At 38.7% G+C, this 22,907-nt stretch overlaps 2 protein-coding genes across 2 annotated transcripts; both read right to left on the bottom strand.

Moving 5' to 3' along the window:
• Positions 1 to 18,040: 18,040 nt before the first annotated feature.
• On the bottom strand, positions 18,041 to 21,071 carry LOC115979687 (eukaryotic peptide chain release factor subunit 1-3-like). The gene is made up of 2 exons (XM_031101752.1): positions 21,052 to 21,071; positions 18,041 to 19,536 (listed from the first exon to the last, which is right to left on the bottom strand). The coding sequence occupies exon 2, from the start codon at positions 18,788 to 18,790 to the stop codon at positions 18,071 to 18,073; it is 720 nt and encodes a 239-aa protein (XP_030957612.1). The 5' UTR covers positions 18,791 to 19,536; positions 21,052 to 21,071; the 3' UTR covers positions 18,041 to 18,070.
• LOC115981109 (eukaryotic peptide chain release factor subunit 1-1-like) lies at positions 18,953 to 19,513 on the bottom strand. The gene has a single exon (XM_031103293.1). It carries the CDS (start codon positions 19,511 to 19,513, stop codon positions 18,953 to 18,955), a length of 561 nt encoding a protein of 186 aa, XP_030959153.1.
• Positions 21,072 to 22,907: the final 1,836 nt, after the last annotated feature.

Genomic DNA, 22,907 nt, shown 5'->3' on the forward strand with positions numbered 1-22,907 from the left:
TATAAATTTCACATATAAATTTCAAATATACAAACAAAGACCATAATTTGAGGAAGATGCACCAAGTTTTAAATTTGAGTAGCCATATGATTTTCTCATAGTAATAACAATATGGACAATTCAAAACATGGAATAATATCAAAATTATAATATCTAATTCTATTATCTTTTATGTGGAATCCAAACAAATAATTAATTGAAATTAATCCAAACAAATAATTAATCAACCAAAAATCATAATTTTTAATAAGAAAAGAAAAATCACATGAACCTAAATAAAAAGCATTTAAGGTGAAAAATTAAGATTAATCTACTAAGATGCAAATACCTAAAACTTAAAACTTCAAAATTCATAAAATCCCCAAATTCTAAATCAAAACCAAACCAAATTCAACAAATTTATATATAACACTACTAAATAAAAATTTATCGTTCCCTAGGCTGAAAGACATAGGTTGCAGTTTTGATCTTTCTCCAAAAAAAATAAAGATGCTTTATTTGCCATGTATAATATAAAAAAATAATTAGTAGAAATTTCAACCCAAAAACCAAACCCACAAAAACAATGTCAATATGAATATGGAGATTAACCCAAATATTCAAAAGAAAATCAATTTTAAACATAACAAAAGAATAAGATAGAAAGAAAATTCCAGGCACATATGAAAGCAAATAAAAAATTTGACATAAAAGATAAAATTCATTAATAACTATATAAACAAATATCTAACGTGAGTCTTTTTTTTTTAGTCCTATTAGAATTTTTGTTTTTATATAGATTATCAATGTTTGAGTTTGAGTTTAAGTTGGACTTATTAGAGAGATAAAGTTTTACTCCTTATTAAGTTTCGACTAAGCAAAAATAATTTGATTTAAATATTGTGTTGACATGGGAAATTGTGAGAGTTTAAGAAGTTTCGGTTTTATATAGATATATAGATTATTAAAATTTTTAATTATTTTTTTCCTGGGCATGTTTGGATGGTGAGAGTAAAAGAAAATCATAGAATGCTTTTCTCAACAAGGTCTCAGATCATCAAACAGGGACAAAAATGAGCCAAGCCAACCCAGAGCAGAGAACCAGGACTAAAGCTGGTTAAGAAGATAACCCAATTGAGTCTTCCCTTGAGAAATCCAAACCATGGCTTGAAAGAGAAGATGAGAGGAGAGCACTAACCCTCTTGTATAGAGCAGCAAAAGCGAGCTTCTGTAGCTCTCCTGAACTGGTTTGAGAGCTCTGGTGGAGAGATTGAAAGAGACGTTGGGCACTAGCATCAGCATTAACAAAACCTCATTTTAGCAAAAAAATTGCTAAACTCAACCAAAACCACCCTGTGTTAGCCTCAACAATTTTTCCAGTTTTCTTTTTTAATCCATGAACAACACCTTAATAAATTTATTTACTCTTCATCAACAAAGCTTTTTTTTTGGTAAAATAAAGGAAATATGAGAGTAAGATTATACTTGAATTACTTATTTTCTAGTGATCATCAACTACATCATATTATTTCCAATACTGAATACATATATTTCTCTTTGTTCTCTCTCTCAGTGCTTCTCCATTTCTATCCATCTCTTATAATGGGAATATAGGAACAATGAGAATATGGTGGAAAGGGGAGCAGGAGACAAGGCATTAACTTGGGTGGCTAAATTTATACTCTTAATACTTAGGGTGGATTGCTAACAAGGTGAACAATGAACAAGGGCAAGAGATATTGCCTACCGTAGGGAATTAGGGTGGGAGGCCGACAAGTTGCCCATGTGAAAATAAACAAAGGTAATATGTATTTAACATTATTATTTTTATTTGTTCTTCAAGGCTCTCTTACAAAGTGTGGAATAAGGGGCCGACAATTGATTGACATGATGAACAATATTGGAGATATTAAGTCTCCAATGGCTAGGGTTGAGAGTTTTAAAAAGCAATTTTTAATCTCAACCATTGAATAAAAAAAAATGAGTAAGTAAAAAAGTGAAAGTGGTAAAAAGTTTTTGTGAAGGAATAATTGCACCAGGTGCAATACCACACCCGATTTTGATACCAACTAATAGTAGACATCTAACTACTCTTGAGTCTTGATACAATGTGGCATTATGGAGTAGTTCACTGTCATGGAGGAGTGAGTCGTGCATTAGTCTTAATGGGAGTTTCTACAATCTTACTATGCACGAGAGATTTTCACGAGAAATGAAATTTTTAAAGGCATACTTAACCTATGTTAGAACATCTCTAACAAACTCTCTAAACCCAAAATCCTCTTTAATTTGGAGAGTAAACCCACAAAATGTTGCTCCAATAGACTCTAAGTTACTGTTCATTAGCAAAAAATTGTTTGCTAATGAACAATAACTCTCTTGGTTAGATGACCTATTGTTCGTTACTAAAAGAATTAACTGGAATAAAAAAATTCAACCAACTAATTAAAATATTCAATTTTTACTCAACATTCACAACGGCTAACAACTCAACCAAAATCCTCTCTCTCTCAAATGTCTCTAAACTCAAGATGAGACACAATCTAAACACAAACAAAAGCACAAAACATAAACTTAAAACTAATTTAAAAAAAAAAAAATAAGAAGAAAACAAAAGTTGATCCAACCCATCTAGGCAATAACTATTCAGCTATGGGGATGGAACGAAAGTGGGATGGAGCGAATGACGTGGCTTTGCACGGTGCATGAACCCCGATCTCCATTGGCCTGGGTCCCTGAGCGACTCTTTTTGCAGATTTTGAAACGCCGATCTTTGTCTCTCGGTGATGCTCTTTATGATGCGATAAAAATAAATGTGTGGTCTTTTTTTTTAGTGATCTTTTACTTATTATTTTTTCATTATTTTGTTATTCTTTCTTTCTAAAAAAAAGGGATAGAAAAATGATAGAATCCGTTAGAAAGTGTATTTAAAAAAATAGGTAATTAAAAGGTAAAAACTACTGTTTATTCTCCAAACAGTACAAAAAGATAAAGAGTTTGCTAGAGATGCTCTTAGATAACCATTACTTCCCATAGTGAAATCGAATTTAATATTAAACCCCATCCGAATCTGTGAGACATACCCAAAACAAGTCCGATCCACTGGCAGCTAGGCTCAGCCATGCCCAATGATGATGCCAAAAATCATCAATGAACTGTATAGTCCTTACGTGCTCTAGACAGAACCTGCGAAACAAAGACAAAGAAGACCTTGCAGAGAGTATTGGTGTGGTATCGACCAAATACCCCCTGAAAGTTAAGTTAGAGAGAATTTCTATAACTCTAGAGTGCTAGAGTTAGGAGAATTACGCGTACCATGATTTGTGAAGGCTTTGGGGTTTTTATAGTAGTGTGGAGTTAACATTCGTTTCTTGGCGGAGAAGGTATTTCCTTGTAGAGAAGATTCTCATTAATGATTGTATTTTACAGGATTCTTTTCTTGTAGAGATTCCTCTGATTAGGGTACAAGGCATTTCCATGTATAGGCATTCGTGGAGGACAAGCTAAGCTAGGCTAGACCCGTTGGCTTCTTTGCACCCGTCGGCCTTTTCTCCCTCGCCGGCCATTTGCCTCGTCCGAAAGTTCCCCGTTGGCTTATAGAGGCGCCCATCGGGTATTGGGGTGGGGTCATCGGCTTTACGGTATTGCTTTTTGGTCCTCCTGTTTACTCACAAGAAGTCTGATAGGTACGGAGGAACCGCCAAGTTCCTTATGTCACTTTAAATCTCTTGCAAGAACATCCTTATTAGTTGCCTCCTACTTTGGGGTTCCGTCGGCCTTTGCTGACGGGCCGTGGAGTATATGAGCATTTATGACCATTAATAGATTTTATTGGAGCCCGTGCCATTAAACAGCATAGGTATCTCTTGGTGAACACGCGAGGTGACATGTGATGCTTGCTAGTTGATCTCATTTCCAATCATGAGTGTCGCTTTGTATACCGTGCCTCTTCTCTCTATAAATAGTTCTCCCCCCTTTCACTATTTCTTTTACTTTACTTTATTCTTCATCCTCCGTCAGCTTTGCAGATTTTGTCACCTTTGCAGTGTCGTCTGCTTATCTTGTAAGTCATCTTCATCCTTTTTGTTTTCCTTTTATTTTTTGGCTAGTCATAGCCTCTATAGTCGTCGCCTCTATAGAAACCATCAAATAGGTTCTTAGAATACCTTTGTCGCTTGTAGGTGAATAGATGTCAAGTGGTAGCGAAGCGACGAGTGAACAATCGTCATCAGTTCGTGAGGGTGCGGGCTACGACGAGGTCTACCTATCAGGTCGTGGGCTCGAGGAGGGCTTAACCTGGTCCCCAGAAAGGGAATTGTTTGCTTATTCTCCTGATGAATAAGAGGAGGAAGATTATGAACCAGATGGGGGAGAGGATGGAGAGGAAGTAGAGGAAAGAGAGTGAGGAGAGGAGAGGGAAGATGAGGAGGAAGAGAGTGATGAAAGGGGTCATGAAGAAAGTGATGAGTCAATTGACTAGATGGACGGAATGGGTAGTAGGCCCTTTATTCTTCCAAAAATACGGACGGTGAATGACTTTTATCCAACCATGTCCCAAAGGGTCTTCAACACCCTTTGTGACCGTCATCAAATCCCCGACAACATCCCCATCTGTTTGCTAGGTAAATTTGAGAGATGTTATTCAGGTAAAACGATGGATGTAGGGATGTATGACGCGATGTTTATTGCAAGGTTGAGGTTGCCTTTGACGGAACTACCCCGTCAACTTGCCAACCTAGGTCTATCCGTTAACCAGATTGCCCCAAATGCATGGAGGATTTTTATCAACGCTAAAGTGATATAAGGACAACTGAGTGGAGGGAACCGTCGGCTTACGCTTGACGAGTTCTTTTACTGCTACAAGCCTCAACAAATATCCTCATCAAAGGGTATCTATCACTTTCTGGCTCAGAAATCGTCGCTTAGGCTTGTGTCTGACATGCTAGATTTTAATAGGAACTAAAAAAATAGGTACTTTTTCGTCCAAGGGACAGAGTGGGTATGCAGACCTGACGAATGGGCAAGTATTCTCGACGGGTTTGATAATACTTGGGGAATCATTAAGGAGTCTGGTGAGTTGTCAACTTTTGTACCCTAAATAGCCTTGGCTCCGTGTCTAACACTTGTTTTTCTTGCTTTTTAGCCTTTGTCCTTCCTGATATAATTGACGAGCAAGAAAATTTCCTTAGAAGGGTCTGGGCCATTCCCTTTGAAGAAAGGAAGTGGAAGGACTTGGTGACACTTGACACCTTCTACACCTTCTGTGGTGGTCCGAAGCTAATGCTTGTAGCTCGACGATTGCACAATTCTTCCCATCATCGTAAGTTTCTTAGCCTATCACTTTATTAAATCTCTTTTTACATCTTGCCTGTATATTTTTAATTTGCCTTGTCTTTTTTAGAAATGGAGGCAGGTAAGCAGAGGGCTTTGGTGAGGTAATCAACTACGGCCTGCAAGTAGCAACATGAAAAGGAAGGGTTTTCAGCGTCGGCCTTTGAGGCCGTCGCCAAAGGGACGTTGAAATGTAAGAATGACGGCAAAGAGGACTGTCCTCCGAAGAAAGGGATGGGCACACCCGTAGGTGAGAAGCAACCGAAGCAGCCGTTGTCTCCTAAACCTAGCCATGGGGTTGGCAAAGGGCTGATAACAGGGAAGGGTCTTGTCGCTCAAGAAGTCGTCCATAGTCTACTTATGCACAAGGATCATGCTGTTGAGATGGTTGACTCAATCATCAAGGAGACGGATTTGGACCCTTGTGCTAATCAGACGACTGAGGACTTAAGGGTGTTGGGTCTCTTTGATCTATCTAGGGTATGTTCTTTTTCTTAGAATATCTTACGTTTTATTTGTCCATTCTTTTATTGGCGGTTGTCTTGATCCCAGGCGTTAGTGTGCATGAAGGCCCTTCAGGATAGGTACGTGGCTAGTGAGGGGGTGATCTGACAGTTTCGCAAGCACTAAGAGATTGAAAAAAAGGAGTTAGCTCAATACTCAGAGGCCGTCCACACCCTTAACCAGGAGCTGATGGCTAAGACTAAAGTGCTTGCGGAAGAGACCCGTCGGCTTGAGGAAGCAGAGAAGGCGAAGACCAATTTGGCGACGGAATTGGCCTCTCTCTGTGAACAGATGGAGAAAGCGAAGGCTAACACCATGGCGGAGTTCAAGGATTCCTAACCCTTTTTCGATGCATCCGGCGTCTATTATGGTGTCGGTTTCGAGGACTACTTAAAGTAAGTCAGATCCGTCTACCCAGACCTTGACCTGTCCAAGGTCACTCTTGACGATCCTATGCTAACGACTCCGGAGGGTGGCAACACTATTGACGAAGAGTTTGATGATTCCACTCATATAGAGGAGTGAGATCCAAAAGATAACAGTGTGGTTCTTGCTCAACCCGTTCCTGATGGCCCCATCACTCCTTTGGTCCTGTCTGCTGAAGACCTTTCTACCCAGAACGCTGAGAACCCGTTTGCCTTAGATGCTCCTCCTACTTAGCCTTTTTTTTTTTAATTTTTTTTTAATTTTTTTTTTATTTTTTATGTACCCCGTCTTATTTTTAGACAACATCAAGTGCCCTTTTGTTTTTTTGGGCTTCACTGTAAACACTTTGCCTTTTATGGGTTTTTATTTATTCTCTTTATTGTATTCGTTGCTTTGTGTTTAGTTTCGCTGTTTGAATATACTTTTGTCGTGCGTTGGTTTCTAATTTATCCGTTTTCCCTGGCACCCCTTGGTACATGTGGCTACCCGTCCACTTGGAGGTTGGACCTGGTAGAAATCTTGAGACCAAGCACCTGTCAATGTCCTTGGTCGTCTGCCTTTTAGTTAAGCCAGGACTTGGTGTAGATTTTATAGACTAGGGACCTCATCGGTCTCCACGGTCGTCTGTTTTACCTCATAAGTAATACTTAGGCTATTTCTTAAAACCGGATACCCGTCAATATTTCTAGCTGTCTATCTACCTTGTTGGTAAGGATATTTTGGTGATAGTATGGGCTGTCCTCCTGAGGAATTTTCGCAACCCAATTATATGTAATTCAAGCTATCTCTTGGGGGTTTCTAGCATCCGTCCATTTCAAGGACTCGTGCCCGTCATCCTAGGGACTTGTATACATGTCGAGGTATGCATCCGTCCACTTAGGGTAGTGTGCTTTCACTCTAAGGACTTGTATATTTCTAGGCGTCTCTTGGGATGTGTCCATCCACTTTTTGGACTTAATAAATTTCAAGGCATCCCCTTGGGATGCACCCTTCCTTTTAAGGACATGGCAAATTTCATGGCATCCCTTGGGATGCGTCTGTCCACTTAAGGACTTAGTAATTTGTGAGGCATCCCTTGGATGCTCTCGTCAACTAATGGACTTGTATAAATTTTTAAGCCATCCTTTAGGATGTATCCGTCCACTAATGGACTTTAATAAATGTTAATGCATCTGTCCACCTAAGGAATTTAATAAATTGTAGAGATGTATATATGCGCATAATATATCTCAATAACTACTTTTATTATGATAAATATGTGCATAAGCCAAAAATTGTTTTGAAAAAATAAAAAGCTGCCCCTTGGGCTAAAAAGTACTAACTAGAATGAAATAAACTGGATATGAGGAGTGGTTTGCATGTCGTCGTCTACTGGTAGTATTTCTTTAGGTGCTTGGTGTTCCATGGATGGTGTAACTTTTGACCGTCGAGTGTCTCTAAGTGATAGGTGACTTTCCTCTGCCATGAAGTGATTTTGTAAGGTTCTTACCAATTGGGTCCTAGCTTCCCTTGAGAGGGATCTCTTGTAGCGCCCATCACCTTCCTCAAGATGAGATCTCTAACTTGAAAGTCCCTGTGTCTGACTCTAGAATTGTAGTGCTTGGCTATAAGGTCCTAGTATCGTGCTAACCTTTGTTCGACTGTTTCTCTGGCCTCGTCCACTAGATCCAGCTTTAGGCGCATGGCTTCTTCGTTCCTGTTCTCATCATGGTTCTCCACCCTGTACCTTGTGAGTTCGACCTCAGCGGGGATAACAGCCTCGCTCCCGTATGCTAGTTGAAAGGGTGTTTCTCTTGTAGGTGTTCTGGCCGTCGTCTTGTATGCCCATAGTACACTTGGCAGCTCGTTCGGCCATATTCCCTTTGCCCCCTCGAGCCAAGTCTTGATGATTTTGAGTAAGGATCGATTTGTGACCTCAACTTGTCCGTTGGCTTGAGTGTGGGCGGGTGAGGAGTAGTGATTCTTGATCCCCAATTGTGAGCAAAAATCCCTGAACGACTCGTTGTCGAACTGCTTTCCATTTTTCGAGACCAAGGCTCTAGGGATCCCGTACTTGCAGATGATGTTTCTCCAGACGAAACTTCGTATGTTTTTCTCCATGATGGTGGCCAGGGTTTCAGCTTCCACCGATTTGGTAAAGTAATTTATGCTGACCACTAGGAACTTTAGTTGCTTTATTGCTGTTGGTAATGGGCCCATGATGTCCAACCCCCATTGAGCAAAAGGCCATAGGGCCGTCATCAGAGTGACCTCTTCTGTTGGCAACTGATGATATTGCTGAACCTTTGACACTTGTCGCAAGCTTTGACATAGGCTTGGGCATCCTTCTTCATGGTAGGCTAATAGTATCTTGCCCGAATTAGCTTGTGCACTAGCGATCGTAACCTTGAGTGGTTCTCACAGATTCCTTCATGAACTTCCCTCATGACATAATCTGCTTCCTTGGGGCCTAGGCATTTTAGGTACGGTTGGGAGAAGCCTTTCTTGTACAAGACATCTTTTATTTGGACGAATCGTGTCGCCTAGACTTTCAGTTTTCTTGTGGCCTCCTTACCGTTGGGTAGCATGCCGTCTTGTAGGTACAACACTATCAGTGTAGTCCGATTGCTTTTCGAGCCTATGTCATGCATACCGACGCCATTTATCAAGGGCGAAAGCTAAATAAAAGAAAGTACCTTATTGGAGATTGGCATGTGTCTACTGATTCGGTCTTGGCAAGTCGGTCTGCTTGCTTGTTCTCCTCCCTTGAGGTTTGAACAAACTTGGCCTGAAGGTCGTCGCCTACCCACTTCCTTACTTGCTCCAAGTACTTCTTCATCCTTTCTCCCTTGCATTCATAGTCACCGTTCACCTGACTTGTGACCACTTGAGAGTTGCAATACACAACCATACTTGTGGCCCCTGCTGCTTTGGCAAGATCTAGTCTTGCCACTAAAGTCTCATACTCTGCTTCATTGTTTGTTGTAGGGAAGTTGAGACGAACCATGCACTCGATCTCATCCCCTTCTGGGGAATGGAGTACTATACTTGCTTCGCCAGTTTGCGTGTTGGACGACCCGTCCGTGTGGATACTCCACCAAGGATGCTTTTCTGACCCCTGACCTTCCATATTAGTGAACTCCGCAATGAAGTCAGTGACCATCTGTCCCTTTATGGCATTACGTGGGCAATATTGTACGTCGAATTCACTCAACTCAATTTCCCATAATGCCATTCGTCCAGCGGCTTCAGGATTACTCATTGCTCTTCGTAGAGGTTTGTTTGTCAGAATGACCACAGTGTAGGCCTGGAAATATGGTTTGAGTTTGCGAGCTGCGGTCACTAAGGCAAAGGCTAACTTCTCCATCGGGGGGTACTCCTTTATGCCTTGAAGTGCCCAACTAGTGTAGTACACGGGTTTTTGCACCTTGTCTTCTTCTCTGATTAAGGCTACACTGAAAGCAGCTAGGGAGACGGCTAGGTAGAGAAATAGCTCATCCCCAGGTTTGGAAGGACTTAGCAACGGTGGGGAAGAAAGGTATGCTTTTAGTTCCTCGAATGCTTGTTGACACTCGGCCGTCCACTCGAAGGACTTCTTTAACGTGTGAAAGAAAAGCAGGCATTTATCCGTTGCCCTTGATACCAACCTATTTAGTGCTGCTACCTTATCGTTGAGGCTTTGTACTTCTTTTATGTTCCTAGGTGGTGGCATCTCCATTATGGTCTGGATCTTGTTTGGGTTGACTTCAATGCCTCTCTGAGACACCATGAACCCTAGGAATTTTCCAGCCGTTACCCTAAATGCGAATTTGCTTGGATTGAGTTTCATTTTATAAGAGTGGAAGGTATTAAAGGTCTCCTTGAGGTAGTCCAAATGGTTGTCTTCCCGTTGACTTTTCACTAGCATGTCGTCCACGTAGACTTTGACATTTCTCCCAATCTGATGTGCAAACATTTTGTTCATGAGCCTCTGATACGTTGCATCCGTGTTCTTGAGACCGAAGAACATCACTTTATAACAGAAAAAGCCTTGGTTGGTGACGAATGAAGTTTTCTCATAATCAGCCTCATCCAGCTTGATTTGGTTGTAACCAGAAAAAACATTCATGAAGCTCAACAACTAGTGTCTTGCTGTTGAATCTATCAAGACGTCGATTCGTGGGAGTGGGTAGCTATCTTTGGGGCACGCCTTGTTTAAGTCTGTGAAGTCTACATACATCCTCCACTTTCTGTTGGCTTTCTTGACCATTACTACATTGGCCATCAAGTCGGGATAGTATACCTCCCTGATGAATTCTACATCCTGCAATTTGCGGACTTCTTCCGCTATAGCCCTGTCTCGTTCTTGGGCAAACATTCGCTTCTTCTGATGGATAGGGGGAAAGGGTGATACATTCAACCTGTGAACCATGATTGAAGGGTCGATCCCAGGCATGTCTTCGTGGCTCCAAGCAGAGAGGTCCTAGTTCTCCCTCAGGAATGTTATGAGTGCTTGACGGATTGGCGGACTGGCAAGGGTACTGATCCTAGTCATTTGCTTAGGTCTGGAGTTATTGAGAAGTATCTCCTCCAACCCCTCAATAGGCTCTGCAACCATCCACTGCTCTTCTATGCTCATAGTTTGCAAGTGGTCGTCCATTTCCAACATCGCTATGTAGAACTCGCATGCTGCCACTTGGTCTCCACGTACCTCTCCCACTCTATATTCGGTGCGGAACTTGATCATCAAGTGGTAGGTTGAAGTCACGGCCTTCCACAAATTAAAGGTGGGTGGCCCAATATGGCATTGTAAGCAGACGAACAATCAACGACAAGGAATGTAACATCCTTAGTAATCTGTTGAGGGTAATCATCAACCGTAATGGCAATGTGACCGCACCAAGGGGGTATACTCTTGTTCCCCCGAACCCAACGAGCAGCGCATTGGTCTATATGAGCTGTTCTCTTTCGATTCTTATCTGCTGGAACGACGGGTAATAGAGGATATCAGCAGAGCTTCCATTATCAACTAGAAATTGGTGAGTGTTGTAGTCCCCTACCCATATGCTAACAACGAGTGCATCGTTGTGGGGGTGGTGGAGACATCGAGCATCTTCCTCCTAGAACATAATTATGGGATTGTCGACCCGTGCCATCTTTGGAACGAAACTTGTCCGTTGGACGTTCTGAACCATCCTAAGGTAAGTCTTACGTGCTTTTCTGGACAAACCAGAAGCTGTGGTGCCCCCTATAATCACCCTTATGTCCCCTAAAGGTGGCTTGGGACGCTCGTTATCCCTTCTAGCAGCCTGCTCCTATGGTGGGTCTACCCTTTCTTTACTAATGAATCATTGTAGTTTCCCTTGTTTGATAAGGGCTTCAATATGTTGCTTTAAGTCATAGAATTCAAATGTGTCGTGACCGTGATTCCGATGAAAACGACAATACTTGTCTTTGGACCTCTTGCTAGGATCTCCCTTCAACTTGCCAGGCCACGTCAAGGTCATATCGTCTTTGATCTGCATCAATACCTGATCAATCGAGGCAGTTAACGGGTGAAGTTGGTGAACCTTCCAGTGGGGGTTTGGAGGGCTTACCCTCCCGTCGGTCTCCGGTTTTAGTCATCTTTACTCCCCTATCCTACCGTGCATTTTCTTGCCTTTCCCTCTTCTTGGGTTTCTCCTCTCGGGCTAGCAGCGCGTCTTCTGCATACATGTACTTAGTAGCCCGATAAAGCACATTTGACATAGTCTTTGGATTGTTCTTGTATAAGGAGAACAAAAACTTCCCCTTCCGCAGACCATTAGTGAATGCAACAACAAGTATCTTGTCATTAGCTTCGTTTATCAAAAGAGTTTCTTTGTTGAAATGTGCTATGTAGGACCTTAGTGTCTCGTCTTCTTGTTACTTGATGCTCATCAGGCACGCAGTGGATTTCTTATACCTGTGCCTCTCTTTGAAGTGCAATGTAAACTGCACACTTAACTTTTTGAAGGTACCAATAGAGTTAGGTGTCAATTTACTGAACCATATCCTAGCGGGACCTTTTAATGTGGTTGGGACGGCTTGGCATATAATTTCGTCCGGAACACCTTGTAAGTGCATGAGGGTTTTAAACGACTTTAAGTGGTGCAAGGGATCCATTGACCCGTCATAGGCTTCTATCTGAGGCATACGAAACTTTACAGGAAGGGGGAAGGAAGTGACGGATGCTGTAAATGGTGAGTCCGTTCGGTGGACCAGCTCGTCAAGGTCGTTTGACACCTGCCCCTTTAGGGCGTTCATCATGAAGTCCATCCTCTCCTTCATCATCTACATCTTTGCAACCATATGCGATGGGGCCGTATCTGCGACAGATGGACGGTTGGTACTTGTCGCTCTTGTCTGCTTGGGGCATTGCTGCCTTCTGGTCCTTCTTGGTCCCTCCTTTCGGCGCTAGTGCCCTCTTACTCCTTTCCGTGACTGTTGGGCCCAACATCCCTTTGGTGCAGCTGTTCCTTCAGGTCGTGGTTTTGCTTAGTAAGGCATTCCACAGCCGCGGCTAGGGTCTATACCTGTCTTTCAAGGGTAGTAGTGTGTGGTTCATCTCCGTTATTATTGTTGGTTGCCATCGAGTGAGTGAGTACCATATAATTCTTTGTCTGGGAAGTGGTAATATGGCTGCCATTGTTTCTTCTCCACAGACGGCGCCGACTAATGATGCCAAAAATCGTCAGTGAGTTCCACTGTCCTCACGTGCTCTAGACAGAACCTGCAAAACAAAGACAAAGAAGACCTTGCAGAGAGTACCAGTGTGGTACCGGCCAAATACCCTTCGAAGGTTAAGTTAGAGAGAATTTCTACAACTCTAGAGTGCCAGAGTTAGGAGAATTACGCGTACCTTGATTTGTGAGAGCTTTAGGGTTTTTATAATAGTGTGGAGCTGACATTCGTTTCTTGGCGGAGAAGGTATTTCCTTGTAGAGAAGATTCTCATTAATGATCGTATTTTACGGGATGCTTTTCTTGTAGAGATTCCTCTAATTAGGGTACAAGACATTTCCATGTATAGGCATTCGTGGAGGACAAGCTAAGCCAGGCTGGACCTGTCGACTTCTTTGCACCTGTTGGCCTCTTCTCCCTCGTTAACCACTTGCCTCGTCTGAAAGTTCCCTGTCGGCTTATGGAGGCGCCCATTGGGTACCGGGGTCGGGTCATCGGCTTTATGGTATTGCTTTTTGGTCCTCTCGTCTACTCACAGGAAGTCTGATGGGTACGGAGGAATCGTCGGGTTCCTTGTGTCACTTTAAATCTCTTGCAAGAACATCCTTATCACCCAACTAAGAAAGGAAAAGTGAGATTGGTACAAAAGTGATTCTAACATGATGTTGGGTTGGAATTTTTATTGACATGATAAATTTGGATTAGGCCAATTCCTACACATGGCAGGTATCGTAGGTTGAGGGATTACTAGTAATATTGTCCCGATTGTATTTCTTCAACTCTAGTTTTAAATGCATGTTGTATGATTTGGCAAGTCCAGAAACACCAGCAGCGAGTAATTGGTAATGCTATAGTTCATAAGAGTGTTACTTAAAGTAACTGGTAATAATTATTGCAGCAGTGCAGTTCAAAACTTCAAATCAATTGCTTGGTAATGCGAATGCCTCATTGCAGTTGAAATCAAATACTGGGTTGTGAATGGATATACTGTAGTTGCTAAAATGCTAAATCCAAGCCCTACCCAAAACTCAATTACATTTCGAATTTCAAATATGCTTGAGTAAACAGATAATTTGAGACACAAATGAGAAGCCACCTATTGATCTAAATTAAAAAACTAGGATCATTTTCAATAAATTTCTGACAAAATTGGTTATTTGAGCTGTTGGCTGTCCCAGGAAGATTTTTTAAAGTATTGTACTAAGTTGCCGTAATATTTTCTTTGAAATATAATATAATCGCCATTCAAAAAATATAATGGATAACATTGTAAAGGAAAGCGATAAATGTTTCCAGTCATTTCCATGCTTTCCTCCCACGAAACTGTTTGCCTGCACGCTGTTGTTTTTTCTTCTTCTCTAGTTGAGTCCTTGCTACCTTGGCTTTCTTTGCTGCCATAGGCATATTTTTCTTGTGCTCCTTCTGCCTATTGCTCAGACCAACAGTCTGTCCAATGACAAAATGGTGTAAGCAAAATTCAAATAAGGTAACTATATGATGGCATCATAGCCTAATATAATACTTATCATAGATTGAACACGATAAATCATAAAAAGAAAAAGGACAAGATGTTCAACGCTGTGCTCGATTCTTAATTATCTTGTAGGTTAAAGTTGTAACATTATTGGACAGAAAGAAAGAAACAAAGATAGCATTGGGGAAAAAGAGGGAGAGAGAGAGAGGAGAATCTGAAGCTAAGGCGCTGGTCAAATAACACCTTGAGGAAGAAGAGAGTAAAGCATAGGTTTTCAAGAGATCAAGGAAAGGAAAATTAAACCAAGTATTTTGCCATTATACCCTCCTTTTATGCTATTAGTTTGTGGATAGATTGTAACAAATTAAACTTCAGTACATTTAAGTGAAATGAAGTTGTGTTTGAAGTTTAATTTGATATTTTTGAAACTATAAAATTTACACAGTAGGTTCCAACGCTTATTCGTCTCTATGTGACTCACTGACCCTTGATGTGCGGATTGCAAAGATGGGGGTTTCTTAAAGGATTTGTACTCTTTAAGAAACGACCAACTTTGCAAATCGCATGTCCACACACACATAGGAAATAAAGGAGTTGATAAGAATTCAAGGATTAGTGAGTCAGTTAGCATAAAGGATAGGGCAATGTTCATTTGTAGTTTCTGCCATTAGGATTTTTGTCACAGTCATTGCATTTTCTACCTTTACAGTTATGGTATTTTCTTTCCCCTTATGTTTTTGTTTTCCATAAAAAGGTACAAGTTTATATATTGATTCATATTAGGTCATAGGTTTAAAATTTTGTCAATTAAAGCCACAAATTTATGAAATTATTTCAATTTGAAGCTTTTATCCATCCCCGTTATTTATTTATGTTATTGTGGGCAATGCAGGTATAAAAAAGGGAAACCGTTGATAAAATTTTGTATTTCACCTAAATAACTAACTTTGATTTTTTGGCATAGAAAATTCATTTTCACTTATTCTAAGCAAAACTCCCCTTTCTTTACCATCTATGTTCAATAGCTGCCAACTTGATTTATGATATGTTCCATATGAAATACAAAATTTCATCAATGGTTTCTTGCTTCTTCTTTTTTGCTTTGTTATTGTCAAGAATAACGGAAATAAATAAAATAGATGGATCGAGGCTTCAAATTGAAATGAATTCATAAATTTGAAACGTAATATGAAATGCTGTATAAACTATAGGCCTTTTTATGTAGTCTCTCTCTCTCTTCTTGATATTTGCCGGATGACCAAAAAGTGGTAGCGAATTTCTTTTTCTGTTTTGGGGATGTAAAATTATTTATCATACTCAATTCGTGAAATATCAATATCCATTGATTATTTTAAGTAATAGCATCTAATCTGTTCATTATTTATCATACTCAATGTGTTAGTTGATTTCATACGATGTGTCAAATTAATGTAAATGGTTCCGTTTGGGAAGAAAACATGAATCGGTTGCTTGTGCCCCTATTTTGATAAGAAACCTGATGAATGAAAGAGGATTTCCACAAGTAAATGCAACAATGAAAGAAAAAGAAGCATGGAAGTCTAATAGCTATTTGACCTACTTTGTGGTTACATGGTTAAGGTTCATATGCTGACTGATTTTAGTTGATCTATTAATTTGGTCAGGTACATCTGATGTGGGCAATTGATAAATAGAAGATTATCGATGTTTGACAGCGAATAGGCTATCTGTTATTCCTCAAAGATTTTAGGCAAAACTGTTTGCTACATACAAGAATATACACAAATAACCTGTGGAAGATATGGTATTGGATTATTAATATGTGAAGAGAGTATCTTCATTCCTTACAAGTGTAGCTATTTTCAAATTGTGATGCCATTGGGGGACGCCTAATATTGCATCTACATTTATGGACATTCAACCATATGACATTTCCAATCCCATCAATTGTTGCTTGATAAAACATGTATGTTCTCTAATCTTCCATTATTCTTTCGGCCCTGTGCTTTGAACTTGAATTTTATGCTTTAGTTTCTTCCACTAACCTTGTGTTTATCATACAAACATGGGTGTCGAGAGGAGTATCCATTTGGAAGGCTTGACTGAGGAACAGATCTTGAAGGCACTTGAAGAACTAGTAAAAGTGGTGGGCATCTCTTAAAGCCTGATAGGTCTGCTATTGGATTGTTTGAAATGGAATAAATAAATACAATGGGAAAATCTTCCCACAGACCTTTTTCGTTCAATCAAATAATCAATCCAATGTGTCTTTCCCTAAAGATTTGTATTTGAGTACTATGTGTCTTTGTGTTGTAGCTTGATCAGTTCATGTAATAGCACCTTCCATTTACTCTAACCAATATACCTCTTGGTCAATGTTTGGCTGCAAACAGTGATTTAGTTTCAGAATTTGACCTCTGCTTCGGGTATTGCTTTTACCTTTTTGGTGGTAAAAGGTGGTTAACTAGAAAACTGGTAAATTATAAGTCAATAAATCCTTGATTTAGCTCCACCAATGTGTTTTTTTTTTGGGGGTCTCCTCAAAATGTTGTCTTATATCTATTGTCAATAAAAAACAATGGTTATAAAATTTCCCAGGGAAAAAAAATTGAAGGGTACAATCTAGGGTGTACCTGTTGTTGTATAAATGATATATATATGTGTGTGTGTGTGTGTGTGTGTGTGAGACAACCAGATTAGCACTTAGGAAATCAAATGGTACAAGGGAGCCCAGATCATATTATTTGTAAGACCAAATACTACTTTTGATGTTAAACCCTTTACTTACAGTTGAATACTTGTAGTAATATGATTGGGTAGACTGGTTAGTATTGTTGGAAACTCTACAAACTAATCTAGGAGAGTCTGGGTTTAAACCAATAACAACTGTTGCAGAAACTTCCTGGGAGTGAAAACATAGTGTTAGGGTTGGCTTAAAGGATGTGATGATTAATCAATAAATTTGATCATTTTGTTGGCACAATTACCAGTCTAGAAATCCCATAGTGTTAGGGTTTAAACTAATCTACTCTAGCTGGCACAATTGCCCATTTAAAAATCTCATACATTCCAATTTAATATATCTACTGAATTGGATAGCATTCCCATCTAAAAAAAAAAGTTAGCGTCTTTTGGTATAGCTTATTTTTGTTGATTTATTTTGCTAAACTGTAACTAAAAATAGAGGAAAAAAGGCTAAACCAAACTGACACAAAACTCACTTGAAAAGCAACCTACTTCATTGCACACTTGCAATTAATTTTTTATTAGCATACTGATGCAATTATTTGATAGTGGTTACAAGGATGAAGGAACTGGCTTCAGTCCCTGCTTTTTTTTTTTCCATGACACACATGCTTAGAAGCACCAAAGCAGCAGCAGTCCATCCACAACTCAGAAAGAAACAACACCCAAAACTTAATATCAGTAACATTTTATTATAGTATCGAAACTAGGATGAAACCTCCAAGGATATCCATCAAACATTAACACAAATGACCAGGATTATAATGAATGTATTAAACAGAATTAAAAACATAAACTAAAGTCATAATAATGGAATAAACTTTGCACGTTATCAAATTCCCAAAGCAATGGAAGCACCTGATATAGCACATTATTCTTCATGTGACTCTTACCCAGCTGCTCCAATCCGGGAAACATATCTCCTGTAAATTTTTTTTTTTTTTGGAACAATCTAACATCTAAATGAAATCACTTAATTAATCTCCTTCGGTGTTTCCTCGATCTCCTGCACTGGTGCAGTCCTTTTTGCCCCATTCTCCTGGGTCAGCATTGGGAAACTGTTGATTGATTCCAATTCAGAATCATCACAAAGTTCACCATCATCCTCAGAATCATCATAAACTTCACCATCATCAGAAAACTCATCAAATGATCTTATATCAAGCTGATAGCGGAGTATTCCCCCAATCCCACCAAAACCTCTGCAGAACTGGGATCCTTCTTGAGATTTGTTGGTGACAATTTCAAGTGTGCAACCAAACTTCTTGTATTCAGTAGCAAACCACTCCAGAAGAGGCATATTTTCCTGCACCTCTAATTCAGCAGAGCCAACAGGAGCACGGAAATTACTTTGATCAGCCTCTTGCTCCTTATTCAAGTGCTTTATGATAATCTCACTAGTAGTGCTATTCTTCAACACATACCTATTAATATCCAGATTTTCCCATACAATAAGTATCTTAACAGCACCCATCTCTAAAGCTTTCAGTGTATCATCTACACCAACAACATATTTCCCAGTGTCCAGGCTAATCTCCTCGAAGTATTTGCCTATCAAGCGCTTCTCTTGAATAAATTTCACATTGGACAGGATATCCGAGGACAGCTCGATGGCCTGATTGAAACCAGTCTCCCCTCCATAAGAGACATCTACCACTTTTAATATTTTGGCTTGAAGACGGGGATCAAACATGGCTGACTGACTGAGCTCAGTTTTTAAGTCAGCCGACCCAGCTAGTATTAATCCTGAAACATTGGGCTGGCTGGTGGAAGCATTGATGAAAAATTGAGTGGCAAGCTCTGCTGCCTTCCTCACATAGTTGTGGCGTTTCTCCGTCCGAAGACGGGCAAACCTTCAGGCTGATTGCCCTCCTCTTCCATGTTTCTTCGGAAGGTCAACACTAACTTTATGAAGAATCTCTCTGGTATTACCACTCAAAGTCCCAATAAGGGTCCCTTTACCTTCCATGACAATAAAACCAAACTTTTCATCAGATTCTAAAAGCTCATTCAGCACTTCAGTATGAAACTTGTTGTCACAAAGGTAAAGAGATGTATTGATTGGCCTGAACGGCTCAAAATCGATTGTGACCTTCTTTTCCTTCCCATCCTCAGTTACAATTGTACCCGTGTAGAGCACAAGCCCATTGGGAGGAACTTTGTTGTAAAGTTTAAGCCTTTGCTGTGCAGATTTAATTGCCCCAAGCACAGATTGTTTATTTACCCTACTTTTAATGTTTGAGGCAGTACTAAACTCATCCCCCAACAACTTGGTAACCCGGGATATTTGATCACGCGGAGGCATGATTAGAGAAATCATACTTGTACCATTGCCTCTAGCAGCTTCGAGATCGTTGATCAATTTCTTGAACTTCCACATCTCAATGTTCTTATCAGCTTCTTGTCCATCTGCCATTATGATAGTAGACATAGAAAAAGCTGCAAAAACAGGACCAAAAAAATCAATTCACATTTCTGAACAAAAAGACAGGAGCATATAGGCTAAGATTCCAAACTCGATGATGAACAAGAAAAGTAAAAGATAAATAACAAAATAAAGGTCAAATATGCATGGACAGAAGATATTGTAACTCATGGCAGCAGTGTATTAATTGGAGAATCAAAAAAGCATCATCAGAACGAATGATAAGTTATGTCTGGAAACTCCAAAACACTAGTTCAACATGAACCAACTATCAACGAGGAAACACTATCCAGAATTCCTATTCCAAGTGAAGCTCAAATCTTCCCAACAAGAACCAGTCAACATGCACTAAAAGAACCATGTCTATCTTCACTCTTCAGCCATGTTACAGGCCAAAATGAGACCATATCACCTAATACGTATTATTATGATACATGGAGAGTCAACAATATAGCAGTAGCACTCTTATCATGAGACTAATACAACAGGTATTACTAAATACTAGAACTACTTCAAGCTTCGCAAAAAATTCTAGTGAAATTGATACTGTGTCTACTTGACAATACTATATATGCTTACATATAAACAAATTACCACCACATGAATTCTGAAACAAATCTTGCTAAACTGCACTTGAGAATGAAAACATTCCTTCAATGCCAAACTAGTATAAATTAAACTAATTTGTCAATTATCCTTTAGAAACACTAAAATATCATCTCAAAAATTCGTACTGGCCAAAATGCTTTAATAAAATACTTGGGCATTTCCTAAATATAATTTAGATATGTTATTGCTCCAATAGATTACACAAATTGAGAATATGGAGTAACCTTAAAACTTAAAACAATGACTTGTGTCTATTATACATCTATGGCAAAGTGACAAAGCAATTAAAACATGTTGCTAGCCCGCCCAAACCCAATTGCTAAATAAATAAAGGTAACCAGTTTAGTAAAAGTCCACAGTAGCCACAGAACAATAAAAGCAAATTCTTTAAGTAAATTAAAAAAAAGAAGCACCAAAAAACTAATTAGAACAAATTAAAGCAGAACAAACAATCTTAAAAACTGATGTTCAAAATCCCAATGTATGTATTTCTTTAAGTATAACACGCTCAAGAATATAACAACAATTTTAAATTAACAATTTTGCAAACCATAATAATAATAATAATATTATAAAAAAACGACTAATTTGTCCCCTAAAGCTAATTTGGTCCTAAACACTAGGGAAATAAAATCAACAATAATATAAAACCCTAAGAGAAAAATCAGCAACTTAGTCTTACACAATTTATAATCAGAAATATCCAACAAAAAATCAGCGAAGAATATTCAAATCATTAGAAATCAGGAAAAATCAAAGAGAAAAACAATCAATTCTACAAAGTAGAAAACATAAAAAAACAAACGCAGAAAAACCAAAGACAATAATATAAAACCCTAATCAAAGCCTAATATTAATATCATCAACCATAGATTGAAAGAAAGATAGAAAGAGAGAGATTGAAAAAGAGCTGAACTGACCTGAAGGAGGTTTTGCTTAGATGAGCAGTAAATAAATTTTGTTGTATGACAAACTGAATTTATAGTGCCAAACTAACCTAGTAACTTGTGTTTCACGTCTGTTGTATTCTTGTGTCTCACGTATATTATAACTAGGTTTCCTCTTACGGCCCGTGTGTCCCCATCGAGCTTTGTGGACTTTGCTTTTCGGTGGGCTCAAAGTTACACAATTTGCATAGATAAAAGTAGAGTTGGGCTTTGTGGAAAGAGGGCCTCAAGGCCATCGAAATTTGTGGGTCCACAGTTATACTATAGAGTTTAGAGCATCTCTAGCAGCTTCTCCAAATTTTTGTATTGTTTGGAGAATGAACAGTGACATTTAACTTTTACCTACCCACTTTTTCAAATACACTTTCCAATAGATTCTCTATTCCATTCTCTATTTCATTTAAATATTATTTCTTCATTCTTTCTTTATTTTTTTTTTATCATCATTTATTCTTTCTATATTTATTCCCAACAATTATATTTTTCAGTAGAAAGTGTTATATTCACAACATTTTTCGCAATACTTTCATAAGAATCACATCAAAATCTTATGTGAAAAATTGTTACTAGTTCTAATTTAAACCCACTGTTGAAATTATATTTTTACTTACCAATATTAACTAATAACAATATATTATTTAAAATTTATTGTGAAATTATTATGAAAATATTGTGGTAGAATTTCTAAATTATTATTTCTTTTTTTTATATTATTTTTCATTTCTTTCTTTCTATTCTATCATCCATACGTTTCTCTTTTCTTTTCTTTTTTCTCTTTTTTTTTCTCCACCACACATGTGTACCCATATATCCCATCCCCTCCCTTTTTGTTTTCTCTACTTTCCACTTTCCAGAACCTCCCTCTGGCTTTCTTTCTTTCTCTAGTTCTCTTTCTCAACTTTTTTTTTTTTTTTTTTTTTCATCTTCTTTCTCCAGTTCTCTTTCTCAACTTTTTTTTTTTCATTGTAATAAGAATCAGAGAAATAGGTAAAGAGAGAAAGAACAGATGGGTTAGATGGCTCCGCTCTGCCGCCGCCGCTCGTCGTCCTCTGCCGCTGCCGCTCGTCTTCCTCCCAACGCAGCCCAGATGGTAGATAGCTTGTGTCTTTTTTTTCTTTTTTTTTTTCTTTTTTTAGCTTTTATTGTTATGGTTTGATTAATTTTAAGATTATGTTTTTGAGTTGTATTTTGATTATGCTTGAGTTTTTAGAGATGTTTGAGAGGAAGAATTGTTATGAATTTTTTTTTTTTCCATATTTGCTTGTTCTGATTCAATTTTATTTTAAGAATTGGATTTTGTTTTGTGTTTTGTGTTTGGATTCTGTGAGAAACAGAGAGAATGAGAGAAAAAAAAAAAAAAGAAATCCGGAGGAGAGAGAAAGAATTGATATAATAGTAATTGAGATAATATTTTAAGCAGCAAAATAGGTTTGGAGTTGCTACAGTGTTCTCTAAATTAGAGCATCTCCAACAGCTAATGTAAAGCCAAATTTGGACCACCAAATAGCACTGTTCATGCTCCAGCAGATTCTCCAAACATCCAAATTCTCCAAATTTATTTTTGAAATTGCTACAGTGATTCTCTTAATTTAGAGAACACTGTAGCAACTCCAAACCTATTTTGCTGCTTAAAATATTATCTCAATTACTATCATATCAATTCTTTCTCTCTCCTCCGGATTTTTTTTTTTATTTTTTATTTCTCTCATTCTCTCTGTTTCTCACAGAATCCAAACACAAAACAAAATCCAATTCTTAAAATAAAATTGAATCAGAACATGCAAATATGGAAAAAAAAAAAAAATTCATAACAATTCTTCCTCTCAAAC

This window comes from Quercus lobata, chromosome 3, assembly GCF_001633185.2.
Source record: "Quercus lobata isolate SW786 chromosome 3, ValleyOak3.0 Primary Assembly, whole genome shotgun sequence".
In the NCBI taxonomy this organism is placed as follows: domain Eukaryota; kingdom Viridiplantae; phylum Streptophyta; class Magnoliopsida; order Fagales; family Fagaceae; genus Quercus; species Quercus lobata.

What these genes read in the sequence shown, in the direction of transcription:
- LOC115981109 (XM_031103293.1), bottom strand. Translation starts at nt 19,513, where the DNA reads ATGGCAGATGGACAAGAAGCTGATAAGAACATTGAGATGTGGAAGTTC.
- LOC115979687 (XM_031101752.1), bottom strand. Translation starts at nt 18,790, where the DNA reads ATGTTTGATCCCCGTCTTCAAGCCAAAATATTAAAAGTGGTAGATGTC.